At 38.3% G+C, this 17,913-nt stretch overlaps 1 protein-coding gene across 37 annotated transcripts in view; it reads left to right on the top strand.

The window, feature by feature from the left end:
- Positions 1-17,913, top strand: part of ADGRL2 (adhesion G protein-coupled receptor L2) — a 382,604-nt gene that overhangs the window by 241,417 nt on the left and 123,274 nt on the right. For all 37 annotated transcript variants that reach the window (NM_001190477.2, XM_040704627.2, XM_040704617.2 and 34 more), the window contains one exon: positions 16,567-16,739. In NM_001190477.2, coding sequence (NP_001177406.2) covers positions 16,667-16,739 — 73 coding nt within the window. In that variant the 5' untranslated portion in view covers positions 16,567-16,666. The remainder of the gene's footprint in view (positions 1-16,566; positions 16,740-17,913) is intronic.

The following is a 17,913-nucleotide window of genomic DNA, read 5'->3' as shown; positions in this document are numbered from 1 at the left end:
TAATAATATATACATTTAACTATGCTCTGTGAAATTTTCTTTGATCCACAAATGGTACACAGAAGTAGCTCCCCAGTGCTGTGCTCCGAGATGTGTGGTTTCTTTGGTCGAGTCCATTTGACCCTTGAACAAGGTGTCTTTTTCTTAAAGTGTTAATGGAAGATGTCATGTACAAGATGTTTTAATCTGAATTAAAAACAGGTGCACGTTTTTATTTTTTATTTTCTTACTGTAGACTGGTGATTGAGAGCTTTCTGGTGACATTGCCTGATGCTTACCTCTTGTCACCTTGCGGGCAGTTTTGGTCCTGTCATGGCTGCCCCTCAGGTCTCTGTGGTAGCGTGACTCCTCCCGTGATGCAGATCTGAGTGCAGGGCCAGGTGCTTTCAGTTGCTTTGTAGTAAAACAAAGCTGCAATCAGTGCTAATTCAGCTAATCATCAGGAACTGAGATAGCCTTGTTGCTCCTCCCTTGCCTCCACAAAATTGTCCGTGATACAAAAATACAATATCTGAGATGAAACGCCAGAGTTTTCTGTGAGCTGTCTTCCGATGATGGTACTCAGAACCCAGGTTTGTCCTTTTTCTGTTATTCACAGTCAAAAAGTCAAAATCTCCATTTTAATGAAGACATTTCAAAGAACAGACAGGCTTAGAAAGACATTGTATATCTTTACATGCTCCTTCCTTTTAAACATGGAGGGAACCCTTAGGCTATAAATTAAAGAGAGTTTTATGCCGGGTAGCTGATCGCAGCCTGCCCAATAGCAAGGAATTGTTAAAGTTCTGAAAAAAAGTTGTAAATGGCTTGGTGGTTTCATGCTTTTCAGTTTGTGGTTATCTTATGTGCCCCTCATGTCATGTTTTTGTCAATATTTTCCTTTCACCTAAGAACTATAGCAAGTGGGAGGAAAAGTAACTTGAGAGAATGTAATTATACCAGAGATGCATTTTCATGTGGGAACCTTTATACTGCATTCATGTAAATGAAGTTTACTATGGAAACCATAAGAGCTCTTCTGAGCAGAAGGGTTTATCCCATGTTTCATGGGAAGCACTAGTTTGCTTCACTTTCTTCCCAGAAACCACAGGTGCATGCGCGGCGGCTGGAGCGGGTCTTTTCTGTGGTGCTGTGGATGGGTTGCCTGGGGACTCCTGAGTGATGGTCTTGGGTGACGGAGTGCAGGATTCTCTGCACTTTCAGTAATGTGCAGGAATTAGAGCCACCCCAGTGGATAATCCTATTTTACGTTTTTTATTTTTTTCTTGGTAGGTTATTATGTTTGTTCCCCCCCCCCCCCCCAAATCAGTGTGTTCTCAGGCATGCTCACTGATATTCACTTTATCTGAACGCCTACTTCTGGAGATGGAAACTAGAACGTAACAGATTTAAAACCAGAAAATTCTCAAGCCATGCTGACAAACCTTTTGCATTACAGCATCAGTACTCAGCACACAGTAGTACCCTGGTGTGATGCGGGCAGTGGTGCCGCAGCCTCTGCTGGTTGGGCTATGGGGTTAGTCCTGCGGATTGTGGCTCCTGGGATCCACTTTTCTTCACCTGGGACAAGGAGAGGCATAGATGGTTTTATTTCAAAGGCTTTGTGTTTCTAAGGTTTGTGTACAATTTTAAATATTTCTGTGATGTTTTCTGTTCTTCAGAATTAATCATCTCTTGAAATAGTGTTTCCTAATCAATTTGAATTATTGATGTTTTGGTCCTTAGTAGAAGGGCTGTGGTACTTTTCATCCCAGATGACCAGTTTAAAGAATTATACCTTAGTATCTGTAAGAGAATAGGGAAATGAAAAAAATTCATAATTATAGCTTACCGAATGGGGCTCAAAATGAAAAATGAAAGTAGCCTTTTGTGTAGGCTCAGGCTTTAAGAAATGGGTGCTTTGTGAGTGTTGAAGGAATCAATACTGACTGTTAGGACGTTGGAGCTGTTGATAGTAGTAGATAAGTAACTTTCTAGAGGAATGCAACGTTCACTCCTACATTTGAAATATTTGAAAGTATTCAACTGAATGTCTTTTTATTCTTAGCTATCTCAAGCTAGTCTTACAGACTGCAGTTTTCATAAATATTTTTTGAAAGTGAATGAAATAGAAGCAAAATTTGAAAACTAGTAGGTCATTTTCTGTTTATGAATATATATATGCTTGAGTGGATATAAGTCTGTATATTTATTGATACAGCACTTTTTCATTCAGAAAGACAAAGTACCCAGTATATCATATGATTAAAACTATAAAACTGAGATAGATCAGTGAATTGATGCTTGTCCAGAGCTGCAGGCGAAGGTCATGGCTTGCCAGGGGGAACCTGGCTTGCTTCATTCTGCTTGCAGCCGGCTGGACCAAGCTTGCACCTCTTCTCATTAGTAATTAGCAGCACCGCAGAAAAGCTAATGAGTGATACTTAAAGTAATACTGTAAGCTTGAATTTTTTTTTTTATTTTTGGTGGCCAGAAGCTGTTGTGGTGAAATGTCTGACTGCTGAACACATACGCTGGGCTAGATGCAGTATCTTGTATTGTACACCATACTAATCTTGGGTTGTTATTTTTATTTTTAGAAGATCTATGGAACTTCTATTTTAGGCGAATAACAGTAGATTGCCTTTTGACTGAAGGGATATTAAAATAAAACAGAGTAACTTGCAGTGCAAATGTTGATAACTCAGCAGTGTCCGATGAAATGCTTTGTCAGGCCTCACTCCACCGCTTCTTACTCATCAGAAAGGATGGACTTTCATGTTATTTTTTTTTTTAATTTTTCTTCTGTTTTCATTTTTTTTATTTGTCCTCCTGCCTTTTTTTTTTTTTTTCCCAGAAATAAAATCTCACTTCAGCCCAACAGTGACCAATACACAAGCTATAAATTTACAATCATCATTATCTCTTCTGGGCTGGATTTTTTAAAACAAAAAAAATTACCCAGAATCTGCAGTAAATGTGTTGAAAATGTGGTTACTTTTTTTTTTATTCTCCTGTAACTTTAAAATCATTAGCAAGATAGAAGAACAAATGTCTAAATGATTGTATGTATGTGCGCACATAAGTGTGCATCCCGCTGTGTGCTTGCGGTGACCTCTTTGGTAACATTTGGCGTATTACCTTTCTCTGTCTCTGTGTAATGTCTTCAAATTGTCATTCAGAGAGATGTGTGCTTTCTGCTGTGGACTGGAGGACTTTTTGGGTGGATCACAAAGCTCACAGCTGCAGTTAGCACGGCTTGCGCTTAATTTCGGTCTTGTGCGTTGGGTCATGGGCAGCGTGGGGCTGTCAGCAGTCCACTTGGAGGAGGTGGCATTACGTTCCCCCACTCACATATCCTTTGCTTTGTGCACTGCTCTGAGTGTTCTCTGTTCCCTGTCGGCTTGTGTCCCACCACTGTCAGTCTCCTTGTGCTCCCTCAGCTACTGCCACACCTCGTGTGTCCCCTCTGCCACTACCGCAGGGCCAGGACATTGGGATGCAGTGCCTCCCTCAGGCCTTCCCATCCACCTGCTCTCTTCTCCTCCTCACTGCCCCAGGGTTTTCCCGCCACCACCTGCAGTGGAGTTCCCTGGAGCTCTGCCTGCTTCCCTTTATGCTTTTTTTCTCTTTTCCTCTTTGTTACTCCACAGTGTGACTCTCACTGACTACTGGTGAGTAATCGTCAGTCAGTGGTTGACTGTCTGATGGGGGTTTCCCCCTGGGCTGTATTTATGATCTGAGGCTGAAGTGCTTTCAGTACATGAGGTTGGATAGTATTATTTTGTGTTACAAAGTCAAAATGTTTAAGTGTGTAGAGTGCTACTTCGATTGGTTTGCCTTACTGAGTAGCGATGGCTGGTGTGGCTTAATAAGGGTGAAGATTTTGAACAATGAGGTATCTTTGGGCAAGGCGTGAAATACGGTAATCTAGATAAGGTACGGAGTTTTTCATACTGCTTGGTGAATGGGAAGCTGGTAAAAAGGCTTGTGTTTTCTAAACGGGGACAACAGTTCTTCAGTTTACCTCCTGTCTGTTGTGCTGTCAGTCTCTCTATCGCTGTTGGTGTGGTAGCTGAAGGCTTAAAAATGTATTTGTGAAAGTAAGAATTTGTTGCGTTTCAAAGAAATTGCTATTTTTCTTATAAAATAGAAGATCAGACCAAAAGGTTAGACGATCTTCAAAGTGGTGGTAAAAATATGTTTAAGACCCCATTCTGTTCTTTGCTATCACAAGAGAAGATGACTTGTAAATTGCCTTGCATGAAAGCGAGTTTGATTTAAGGTATTAATAAAATCTAAATTTGTGCATTCTTGCTGTGGGGACTGAAGATTTTAATTTAGTGAAATGCCAGAACAGGTTTCTTTGTGCTCAGTTTGATGAGTGTTATGTGAGAACTCCATCTTACTAAATTAGGGCAGACATCTATATTACACTGTTTACAAACTGCTATGATTAAAACCTGTTAAATTTCATATTTAATATTCAGTCATCTTTGAGCAGAGACGTTGTCTAGATTTCATCTCGGCACTGATTCTTGTGTTAAAACAGATGTAATGGCAAAAGCTAATCTGAGCAGTAGCGAGAAGCCTGGCATGTGGCAGGGAGGGTATGTGTAGGGATGGCCTTGACGAGAGCCCGGTGCCACCATTGTCTTTACTATGCTAAACGGAAATGGTATGAATTTGTTACTTTAATGTAAAGCTGTGTTTTTACAGGCAGCAAGAAGTAATTAAACTTTTTTTGTTTTTAAATGCCAATCTAAAAGTCAAGTGTCTTTATGAAGAAAGACTTTGTGGCGCTGAAGCATTTGGGCTCTTAATTCCCATGCATTGCTTCCAGTGACAGGGATTCCTGTCCTTGAAATGTGTGTGGGAATTGTAGGTGCAGGCTTTGACATAAAGAAACCATTGGTCCAAAGAATAAATAAATACTAAGTGTATTTACATTTTGTAGCTACACTTTTCCATCAGTCCCTACATTCTAAATTCAGCCCCGGTTGCAGATACTTTAAAACCTGATAGCATCAGAAGGTCCTGAATGTTAATTGTCAAGCATAGGCATTGCTACAATTTTTATTATCTTACTACTTTGATAGTCTTTTCCTTCATCTCTCTTTTAACATGTCAAATAAGAATGCAGGAGATGTCAGGAGAATATGATAATAATAATTTTTTAAAGCAATGTTTTGACTTAAAAATAATGTTAAAACAATCATGTTTAAACAATTCATAATGCAAGCATCTGGGGAGATTCGTTGCTAATTAAAAAGAAAAGCAAATTAAATATATTCTGCATACTTACTTGATCCAGTTTGCTGTTCTCTCATATCTCCAGGTACTTCGATACAAATTTCATTTTGAATGAAAGAAGGAAATGAGCCTGCTGATACTGTCCCATATGCGTCCATGCAACTAAGTGATCTTGGCAAAGTTATTTTAAGTGTTATAATCTCAATTATTACAAATTTGGTTATTGATTTCAATTTATAAAAACCAGTGAGATTGTAGGGCTTACAAAGTGATCTGGAAATAACCTCTCTTTCTTTCTTTCTTTCTTTCTGGAAATAACCTACGTTTCCTCCTCCTTTCCTCTTTTTATTTTATTATTTTATTTTTTTTTAAAGCATTTTGAAAATTGCCTTTACTCTCAAATGATAATACCAGCTGGAGTATGACTGTCTCATTCAGGGTGTAGTAGGGTGATTGGCAGGCTCTGCTATTCAGCTGTCCACAGCTGAGCTGCAGGGGTTGAGCGGCACTGGCAGGGCTGCACATAAAAGTTTCTGCTGTGTTTGCCAACTGTGCATTTGGCTCCAGCTGACATTACGCAGCTCTCGGTTCCAAAGCATTCTTATTTGCCAAATTCTACCTAAAAATTTATTCTGAAATTCCTAATTAAATAAAACCTTTGATGTTTATTTTATGTCTTAGAAAGGCATGCATTCTTTCATAGTAGATTCTGCTTTGGTGAAAATACAAATGAAAATTAAAAAAGCCCAATGTGGATTAAAAAGCTATAACTGGTATTAGCAAAGAAATTGACTCCTGGAAGCAGAGTGGGAGCTTCAGTTCCTTGAAGTATTTAAATTATGGGACTTTACCATGTTCTTCCCTGCAATTCTTTGCATGCATATGTTTTTATATTTCAAATGTTGTGAAAATTGTTCTACTTTGAATGATAATTGCAGTCAGTATACAATTTGGTTGATTTTTTCCACTATATAGCAAGATAGCTACCTTACCGTTGCCACAAGCTAAAGTTATCAATTGCATGATAAAGGTATAATTTATGCCAAACCAGTCTAGAAGCTTTTTCAGAAGACTGATAACAACTGCTTTTATACATATTGCTATGTAAAATGCTTATTAATGTTAGCAGATGTTGCACTTTAATCCCCCAGAATGATTGTTTGGTAGCAGCAGGAGATTTATTAAGCTTGAGTTGTGTGAAATTGTGTGTGCATAAGCTGCTATTTAGATTGTAAAAATGCCATTGAAAACTGTTAAAAAGTTCTAACTGTAATTGGCAGAGAGGTATTAGCTGTTCTAAAAGAAGTATATGTGTATGGTTGGCCCTTGTGCTGTAACCTCTTTATCATTTATCTTCTTGTATTAATGTCACTGAATTATTAATTCATGAGCAGGGTTGGATAGGGTGAAGGTGCTATTTAAATGTGTGGCACATGTATCCTTATCGCTGTAGACATGAAAAGAGTCATTTTGTGTTATCTATAAAATGGAAAGGACATTTAAAATTTCATTTACAGTAATCCACTTCACTTCCCAGTAAAACACCTAGATTATTGCTACCATAATATAATGTTCATATTCAAATTTTGTAATCTTTCCGCTCTGTTCACTTATCAATATTGTTGATAGACAAACGCAGACCTTTTTTTTTTTTAATTTTCTTTTTAGTTACACTTAGAGTTCATGAACTGGAGCAGAACATATGAAGAACAAGATTTTATTTAAAAAAAATTATCTTTCTAGTAAAAAAAAACTTTACATAAAAGCCATCAACTGTTTGTAATCAGGAAAGGCTAAATAAGCTGTCATTTAAAACCATAACCTAACCTAATTAAAGAAATTTTTTTTTTTTCAAAGTAGAGATGTCTGTCATGTTGAGCTAACAAGACCTGCATTATTTACAAGAAATTGTAAAGATGTGACAGAGTTCTTAGCCTGCTAGATAAAACCACGTAACGTTAGAGGGTATATGTTCATTTGATGCTCTAACTTTACCGGCGATGTGTGCAATATGAAATACAGATATATATTTTATGTTTATATTTTACATATATATGTATACAAAAAATGTATTAAACTTGTAAGGTTTTCTTTCACTCCGCTGAATAATTTTCCAGTCATTCTTTTACAAAATTATTTGAGTGAAAGTGACTGAGTGATCCTGTATCCTCAAACACTCGCCGTGACTGTTACATCGGTGCTGGAGATGACCTACATTCCATTTCGTTTAATGATGAGAATATATCATCTCACAGTTCCCTTTTCACAGTGCATGGCACAGACCTTCACTGTTTCCAAAATACATTTTTCTTTTCCTTCACAGGGAAGAGGAAATACTGTGTAAGGTGCTAGGGAGGTGTGCCAGTTTTAAAGAGTGGTACATGCAAGCAGTAGGGACTTTTCTGTTGAATTATTATTTGGAGTTCTTTTTGCTCATAACTTATCCAAGTTTAATCATTATAGTTTTTCAAATTAGCCTTTTTACAAAGGGAATATAAAAGTGGACTGAAATAGCTTTGTATTTTCCTATTATAGTTCAAATAAATAAAAATGCCCATGGTTTACCTCAATTCAATGACTGGTAGTCATCCAGCTGCCTTGCTTGATGAAGAATAGTCATCTAAATGCTCATTGCTCATTAAATTGTACAATAAAATACTTTTAACTATAGTTGTACCATTAAGTAGCTTTGTAGAGCCAGTAGCAGACATAGGCTCTTTGTTTATTTGCAGAATCAAGGATTTTTTGTTAAGATACTGAAGATTCAATGATTACCCACACCTATTGCGTATGTTTCATGCAGTCTCAGTGATATTTGAGCAATAGTTGGGCAGAGCATATGTGTATTTGTGTGTAGATGCAAGGAAGCATTAGTGCTGTCCACACAGCACTGGCATATTTGGCTTTTGAGTCATTATTTCTTTTCTTGATTTTTGCTGTGTGTATGTGTTAGAAAAGCTAATTATGAGTGAAGGAAAAGAGAAAGAACTGATTATTTTTATTTCACGGGTTTTGAGATTTAAGCTTCCTAATTTTAAATGCTACTGGAATAAAAAAATCTAGCATATCTTCTGCCAGTGTCTCCTTTATGCACGTGTATGTCTTCCAAAGGGTTATGTAGGTTCAGAGACATTTCTACCTGTAAATCATGCTTACCTGGAGAATTTCATGTGTTTAGAAAGTAGTTGGAAGACCTTTCTTGGTTGATTTTTCTTTCAAAGATGACATAGTTGAGCCGCCTGCAATTTCTTTCCCTCTTCTGTTGTCAACATTTCAGATTTTGATAATGCTATGGCTCATGACTGTGATTTGGAGATAATTGTACGCAGCACTTCGCAGATTTCTCTGCCACCTTTTAATGACTAAATGGTTTGTCACATACGTGAGAGATAAGGCATTATGAAGTGTTTGTTGTTGGCTTTTTTTTTGGAACTAAAATGTAGACTTCTGGAGCTTTTGACTGTCAGGCTGCTGATTTGAAAATAAATAAATAAATAAAAAGGCAAACAACCAAAACTGATTAACATATCACACAAAACACAAACAAAGCTAGTGATATATTAAGAAGGGGTTATTTGAAAGAAGAACAATGCTCAAGTACAGCATGCTTCAAAACTTAATTATAAGTATGTATCATTGAAATAGTCTTACAGCAAATGCACTATTGTGATGCTATAGTAAAGGCTAATATTTGAGGAAATGATGAAAGAAAAGGTATTTGAAAGTACCTTTCTCCTACTGTCTGTATTTAGCTGGAGGCTTTTCACGTTTCTTTGCAAACTTGTCTGATATATTTTATCCTGGATTACCTCATTGCTCCCAAGAAATCCTTTTTGGTAATATTGATAACCTAATATGTGACAGATTTTGGTCATTATTATTTCATTTAGTGGTCATACATATAGACCAAGAGGGAATCTGAATATTGATTCACTGAATGGCAAGTAACAGTGATTTATGAGTCACAGATTCAGTGCAGTGAGCCAAACACAGCGGAGATTACATCTTATGTGCCACCATTGATTTTGTTTCATATTTCGCTGCACAATGATTAGGCCAGGGTCTCACAGATGTTGACATTGGAACCACATTCCTCTGTAAGCATAAAATATACCGCAAATTACACCTACTGCACTGTGTATGTATTTATCTACCACCTGCTTCTGATTTTGGAAAAATGATAAATATTTTTTTACTTCTGGATGAGTTGGTATTTTTGTGGTGACGTCAAAAGATTTTGACAGAATTTTTAAAAATAATCAAAAGGGACTTTGCTGTCCACACAAACTTCTTCTCAAAACTTGAACAGTATCATTGATGTTGAATACAGACTGCATACACTGATCTTAAGTACCACTGTTAGAAAATAGGGTGCTATAAAATGGATGCTATTGCAGGGCCTTTGTTAATTGTGATGATATTCTTTGGTGTATACACAGAAATGCAGTCATTTCGGAGGGCTGGTGCTCCCAAACAGAAATTTGCAGATGCATGCACATGACAAAAACCAGCTACCATGTACTGGAGCTGAACAACTCTCTTAGCGTGAGTTAAAATTCCATGTTCTTGTCCACACAAGGCCACAGCTTGATTTTGCAAGTTAGTAGACCAACTGCTTGTTGCTTGGTGATCTGAGTGTGTTCCGCCTCCATGTCAGCTGTGCAAAGTGTATCTAAGCCCAGTTCTCTGCTAGTGCCCAGCAATGAAAGTTTGGAAGGCAGATGAGGCCCCCTGCCACCACAGCGTTTGACCACACAGTCCTGGGACCTGTTGGGGCCTGTCGGACTTCTATTCTGGCTTGCTTCCACATTGGTTTGCTTTGTCAGTCTGCTTCCACTTCAAACAAGCTCTCTGCTGTGAAAAATGCTGGATGGGAGGGGGTGGGGGGAGATCGGCTAAGTGGCATAACAGCTTTAAGAAATACGGGCCTTTGCAAAGCCTTGTCAAGACTGTCAGCAAACAGTTTACTGTCTTACAAGACTGTGGTGTCTTTGGTTGATATCAGCGCCGTGTTTTTTTTTCATGAGAAAGGAATGATATCTTTTAATATAAATAGATTATTTTGAGGATCTCTCTTTTGTGAGTAGTTTGAAAAGCCTTTGAATTTTCTTCAGCTGTTACGATTACTGCTTTCAGATTGTCATAGGGTTCTCTGTGTGTTTTTTATAGCTATTCATTATTTTCTTGTTTATTTTTGATGTTCATAAAGTCTGTACTACGCAGGTTTGAAAATGAGAGCTATTTGTTTTACAGTTTAATGAAGAGAAGGGCAAACAGCCTCAGACTGTGCCTCTGGTGTCCAAAGCGATCAGCATATTTAACATGCTCAGCGTGACACTCAGATATTACAGCCGATAAGGGTTGTAATTGACTTACAGCATCTCTTTCCCTCCCCCGCTCTTTGGATACTGGGGATTTATCTCGGAGACCCCAGGAAGATCTCATGACACAGAGGGCAGCAGTGTTAAAAAGGTTTTACCTTAGCTGTTTGAGCTGACATGGTACTGCTCAATCAGACCACCTCAATTCAAATGAAATGCAGGAAATTTGTAATGAGGATTGAGTGACACCCCTACCCCCCTCCTATTCAGGAGCATTTAGCAAAGGCAAAAAGAGAAATTGAGTCTTGGCAAAAGGAGAGTGCCTGGAGCCAAAAAAAGCCATTCTTATTAGTGCTAGCAAAGGTTTACTTTGCTGGCTTATTGAATGAAAACTCCCTAGAGTGTCCGGGCTTTATCCTGTGTTAACAAGACGGGGCAAAGCAGCCTTGTTCAGAACGGAGCTCGGGTAACGTGTCTGTAAAGCACAAGAGTGAGTCCAGGCTGGGCTGGATGAGAAAGAAAAATCTTCATCTCTTCCTCTGAAATCTTATTTATTTTCTCTGTGAAAGATTAAGGTAGACCACTGAGCTGCGGCGTACTGATGGACTGAACTTTTGTGTTGCACTGTTAAAGTCGTGTCAGTGCACTGTCTAGTGTCGTGTCTTGCATAGGTAGGTCTCGTGTTTTGAATAACCTACTGTTCTCATTAGTTGGGAACCCAGAATGGTGAGGGTGGGCATTTTTGTGTTCATTCTAAGTTTAGGGTACACCTGTTTATTGCGCACTATTTCAGACTTTCCTCCAGCGTGAAGAAGTCACTTCAGAGCACAAGGCAGCTGAATGCATAGAAATCACTGCTTTTGTTTTAAGATTGGATGACCTTGGGCAAGTCTTGTTCATTATTGTGCTGCTCCCTTCCCTGATACGTATTCCTTCCATGCAGCTTGGAAAGAGTTGTTTTGGGTTAAAAACCCAGTGTTCAAAATGTTAATTAACAGGGACTGTGGAATACAGAGTAGAAGATAAGGCTCCGGTACATTTTTAGCATTGGGTTGCATTTAATGGAAAATAAGGCTTTGTTAATTAATGGCGGATTTAGCCTTTCCTTTCTTCTTTCAATGTGTGACTTGTTTAATTGGAACTGATCAGGTATTGATTCTTTATCGTAGCTGCCACAAATAGGCTAACTAAAGCAGTATGGGGTCTTGCCTGACCTCAGTGTTTTGTTTTCCCAAGATTTCAAAGTTTTCAAAATTTTATGCAACCTGGTACTGTAGCACTAATGTAAAAGTTATTCAAAAGTTGATTTACATTAATAACCTTATTGAGAATTTGGGAAAAACTAATTAAATATATCTGTAAGTATGTTAAATGTAACAAACTATACGAAGCTCTTGTAGGTGCTTATAATGCTATGTATCTTGGACTGTAGTCTCATTCTAGTATTTTACTAGTGTAGCTTAGAAGCTTTTACTAATCACACTGCACTAATTGAATTCTCGTGTTACAGACTACAAGAAGTTTAAGTTTTTTTTTTTTTTAATTGGGAAGGCCTCATGATGGGAAGGCACATGGACACGTGATTTCTTAGGAGACAGTGCAGTTTATTATAATGTATGAATATATATCTACTCACATATGCCTCCTCTTCCCCCTCCTTTCCACTGCAGAGTGTCTCAGATATATTACAGAATTACTTTGTTTCATAAACTGGGTTATGAAAGGCGGTGGGAGTGCTGCATGTGTGGCAAGGTAGGTCATACAGGATTTATAAGGAGCACTGCTTGGTCTGTGCTCAGCATGTATGAGCTGTGTGGCTGTGGCTGCCATTCCTTACTTCGCTGTGCACCGCTGTCAGTAAAGCTAGTGTAATTCTTATTTGTGTAATAGAGATGTTAAAGCTTAACTAAGATTGCAAGTGCTTCACAGTTTCTAAGGCCATTTGGAAAATTAAGCGCTACATTGTGAAATACGTCACTGTTAGTCTGAAAGACTTTTAGCTAGAGGAAAACATACTTGCTTAGCTGGAGACATCTCTGCAGTCCTGTTTGGCTTAATTGCCTGAAAAGCTTGGAACTGGAGGGGAAAGGCAGCTCTTGAGCATGCTGTGTCAGTTGTCCGGAAACTCTTAAAAGACCCTTTTTTGGCTTTTGAAAAAAAAACCTTGGGAAGGTTAAACAGAGTAGAGTTGGGAAGCGGCAGTCCTTTAGAGGTCTTTCTCTTCTAAGATGAAAGTATTTCAAGGAGTATGCTTGGAGCAGCTTTCTCTTATCTCTGGGGTGCTCTTGAGAGCAAGCTTGTGGGGAGGGAGCTGGCCAGCAGTGGCACGTATTCTGCAGCACTGTTTTGTCTGTAAGAAGTTTTAGAAGTATTGAGGAACAAGGAAGCAAGGCAAGGTCCTAAGATGTTGGGGACTTGGAGTGCAGCTTATGGATACAGTATTAAGAGATGCCCAGTACCTTTGCAGTGTGTGGGTTTGAACATCAACTCTACCATTACTGATCTAGCCTCCTTTAACAGCACATATGCAAAGGAACTTAACAAAGTGAGCCTCTCTGTTAGCAGCAGAATCTTTTTTTTGTTTTTCTGTGAGAGACCACAGCATGGCCCAGAGGTAGGGATTTAAGTTACAACTGAAATTTTCTGGGCAGCTTTTATTGCTCTCTGAAATTCAAGCAACCTTTTGCTCTAGGGAGTCTCTCTCTGCTCCACCCACAAGCCCGAGCAGTCAGTGATCCAGAGAAAAGGTTTATTAAGGTCTGAGGGGAAATAAGTTATTTGCGCAGGATAGCCGCTTGCCATTGTCTACTTCTTCTGTTTACAAAGAAGTAACTTAATATGGCTTTTCCTGGTCCTGCTTGTTTGGTTTGGGATTTGTTGTTGTTGTTAGGTTCCACTGACAGTCTCCGTATCTCTGACAGATGCATAGTCAGGAAGACACCAGTGACGGCAGCGTCTGGAGTCAAAGTGGGCTTTGGCTCCAGCTCATGTCTGGGTACCTTTTTCAGGATTAGTCTTTGCTATGCTGATAAATAGCTGGTCCAGGATGGTAGCAGCGCACATTTGTTTGAAGGCACTGAGAGCTTCTCAAGTAGATAGGTTGCATTAAAAATTGTTCACTGGGAAGTTGTTAACTTGTATTAAGAAGAAGCAGAACTAAAACCTGTTGCCTCTGTTTTAAAACGTTGATTCATTTGTTTTTGCTTTTTTTTTTTTTTTTGAATAACATGTCATTGGTTACAGGCAGGTTAGTTTATTTTGAATTTGTTTTGTAGCAGCATGATGACTTGAATTTTATGTCTGTATGCTACAGTAATCTAGAGAGAGCAATACATTGCACGAAGTACATGCGTTTGTTCTAAAATAATTTGCATTATTTTTAGTTGAATAGTTTTTGCTGATTTTGATATGACAAAAACATCAACATACTTCCAGAAACATTTCTTATTAGAATAGTTAAAGTTAGTCACTTTACAAGGTCAGAAGAAACAAATAACAAAACAAAAAAGCAAGTCTTTGCCATGAATTTTGCAGCTGTTTCCTAGGAAGATGTTAAATGCCTCGGTGCTGCTCTGATTTTTGCTTTTGTTTTTAACACAATTCTCCCATACTCCTCCCGGATACAAAAAACACACGAAGCAATGAGATGAAGGTTGCTAAAGCACAGGTATGTCACTATCCACTTGAAGGTGAAGGAAGATATCTCAGAGTCTGGAAATGCAGCTGTATGTTGTGGAAATTGTGCTAAAATTGGAGTATCAGGAAGTCAAAATCTTCTGGACAGACGAGAAGCAATCAGAAGGATGACAATTTCAGATATAGCTGTTAATGTTCCTCATTTATTCTCTTGGATTATTCTGATTGCTTACTGAATTTATACTCCCTGCAGTGTCTGTTCAGTAGTTCTGTGATTTTTTTCCTTTGAGTGCTACAGGTTAAAAAATAATCCGAGTTGTTTCCAAGCTTTAGCCAAACTATCTTCCAGCATGGTGGGTTTGCTTGTTTTTGCTGTTGTAATTTCTGCTGAATGCAGCACATCCTTTGCAGATTTTTAGATGCGTATTTTTTTCAGTTGTAAATTGCTCTCAGCCCAGTGTGAAAGGTCTAGAGATACAATATGACTCTCTTCATGACTGCTTCTGGTTGTCCTGTAGCAGCTGGTGTCTCACCCTCTGAGTTGAGGGTGCAGCTTTTACCTCCAGGCACGTGGGGCTGTGCCAAGGAGAACCCTCTGGCTGGTCTGCCCCGATGCACCTCCTTGCTGGTGCATGCTGTTTGTTCAGATATGTGCGGGTAAAAGCCCCCGTGATTGAGAAGCACCTGCTTGTAGTTGGAAATAGGAAAAAGGGTTTATTTTTATGTGTAAATAAACATAAATCAGTTGCCCTCAGATGTCAGTTCCCTTTCATTTTCCTGTGTGTGAAATCACAAGCGTGCTTGTACACTGCAAGGGGGATGCCTGCACTGAGCGGCACTGCTCCTCTTACATAGGAGCCAAGCAAAAATCCTACTTTGCTGTTTAGTGATCTCCTCTTCTGTCACCTTCATTTACAGCTGGAGAAATTGTTCCATAATGGTGTTTTTTTTTTCTTTTTTTTTTTAATTCCCATCTTTCTGTCTTTGGGGAAAAAAGTGTCAGTCTTGCTGTCTGTGCGCTCAGGGAACAAACTTATCCTTGATTAATAGTAAGATTGACTAATACAAAAGGAGTTACACTTCTGAAAAAGATCTGCATAGAATTTCTTTCCCTGGGATTGTGTGCTTTTCATCCTTTCCAATTCTTTTTGGCAAAAGGGTAAATATATTTTTAAAGCCATAAACACATTCCAATACTCATAAGACTCACAAGTGGCTCTTGGATCCCACCAGTTACATTTTCATAGGCGCTGGCACAGTCATTGCCGTCTGTTTATAAACTAATGTTAACTTCAGATATTGCAGAAATGTGTCCACACATGGAAGAGCAGTCCTGTTACCAGTCTTGGAGAGACCAAGCCAGCGTGGCACCAGATGCTGCTCTTTGGAGCTGTAATTGCAGCTATGTGCAGTCATTCTCCTGGAGTCGTTCTGTGAATTTGTATACAGAACCATTTTTGCATTTAAAAAATAAGTTATACTTTTATACTGATTTTATACATATTCTGTGTAGCTTCCCACATTAACTATAGTAGTCGGAGCACAGCATCACCTTGGTGGTGGGATGGGGATGAGGATTAGCGTGGGTGCTCAGCTACAATTTTATTTTTCAAATGTGATTGATAGTTTGAAGAATTCTTTCTTTGGCACATAATTCACAGGAGCAGTTTGGTTCATACTTCTCAGAGACAAATCTTGTCAGAAGCTAATGAGGGTAGAGCATTGCTCATTGTTTGCTGTTCTCTGCAGGTGCTTATTGTGTAAGGATGCACTAGACTGTAGTGTCCCAACGATGCTTCCTAACCGAACCGCTTTTGTCAGCAGAGTTGCTGTTATTTGTTGGAGGATGTTGTGTATCGCAGCAGGGAGCACCGTAGGCGTGGCGGGCAGTCCTGCAGCGGTGCTGCTGCTGCACAGCTCAGCTGCTTCCTGTGTGCTGTGAATCACTGGGTGTACGGAGTTGCCGTGCACTTAATTTTATTGCTTTTCTTTGAGGTAGGAAAGTGCTGGTTTTGTCAGATTTGGAAGATTGGGAAAAGCTTCACCTAGACATCTACAAATCCAATATCTTACATTAAGAGTACATAGTCTCTTTTTTTTTAATGCATCTAAGTGCATGTACATCAATAACATTCCTACTTTCAGCTTTAGCATGTATTATTATTTGGCACTCCGTTTAATGATCACTGACCTTCAGAGATTAGAGCCCACAAACCTGCCAAATTCTCTGCTACAGTACAGGTGTCATGCCAGTTTTTATTAACATTTCTGCCTTCATGTCAAAGTAAAATTTGGTATTTCAAATTATTGGTGTTTCAGCTATTGATGAGCTTTCTTTTCTTTTCTTTTCTTTTTTTTTCTAAATCCTCTCCTCCAGATATGAAGATGAATAATGCAGACCACTGTTTTCGATGATGCTGGGCTTTTATGACTGGATTCATTAAGGAATACAAAGAAAATTCTTACAGGGATCAATAATGGTGTCTTCTGGTTGCAGAATGCAAAGTTTTTGGTTCCTGCTCATTATCAGCTTCCTGCAGTGTACTGAAGGTAAGCGTTAGTTTATTTTATGCCTATGTTTGCAAATGAGATAAATGGTCTGTACAATTAGTTTTGGTTAGGTGACTTAACGTTTTAGGATTTCAAACTAAGAGTATATGTGTCAGTTTCTATGTTAAATTTATAAGATTCAGATTATTCTCTTTTTTAAGAAAAAAAACTTCTTTGTTTTTGTTTTGGTGCAATGTGGTACGCTGTAACTGTAAAGTTCAGACAACTGAAGAGACAGTATTAATCTCCTTGGTTGGTAGATTCCTTATCTTTGAATTCATCTATTTATCTTTCATTTTTCTTTTCTTACTGTGCCATTTTTGAACAATGTATACTATGCTAAATGTGATATAAAATAACCAAATAGTGCAAATGAAATACCTATTTTGCTTTTCTAATTTGGCTGGGTGGAAATAAAACAGCACTCACTTCATTAAGATCAGAGCTATGCATGTTCAATTTCAGGAAATAGTTCATAAAGGAATAGCATATACTTAAAAAATTTTTGCTTTAAAAACAAAACAACAAAAATACTTCACTGCTATTAAATGTAGTGTTTAAAATAGCTGTTAAGTTAAGAAGATGAGGAAGAGAAAACCTTTTTAAAGAAAACTTCATAAACTCCATTTTATTTAATTAGTCTCTCTTCCCAGCTGTTCTTATAGCCCTCCCACTTAGTAATAGCCAGAGCAGCAGAATGAATGATCAGGGAAACCTGGTTTTTGAAATTCTAATGACAAATATTTGTAAGGAACTTGAGGCTATTTCTGGTTATAATCATTTCATTTTACTAGATTGCAGGTGAAAATTCTGCTTTGGTAATAAAATAGTACTTCTGTGCCTTCTTACATTATTCAGTAATTGGTATATAAAATATAGGCTGCTTTGGTGCATCTGTGGTGTGATCTCACCATCTTTTAAAGCAGACACATCCAGACTGTTAAAATTCTTTGAATTTTAAGGCGGAATTTTTAGAGATGCTTCAGGAAAGCTGCTGAGCCTCCCCCTCTCTTTTCTCCCAAATCTATATAAACACAAAAGATCTAGTCCCTAAAAATGGTAAAACTAAAGGTTAAAAATATAAATATTGTATAAGGTCTTTCACATTTACTGTGTAATTTCCTAGCATCTATTCCAGACTAAGACTTGGATCTTGACAGACAAGCATTGCTAA

Source organism: Gallus gallus, chromosome 8 (assembly GCF_016699485.2).
Source record: "Gallus gallus isolate bGalGal1 chromosome 8, bGalGal1.mat.broiler.GRCg7b, whole genome shotgun sequence".
Lineage (NCBI taxonomy): Eukaryota > Metazoa > Chordata > Aves > Galliformes > Phasianidae > Gallus > Gallus gallus.
Note: the sequence above shows the minus strand (reverse complement) of the source record. Positions and strands in the feature narration are given on the sequence as shown.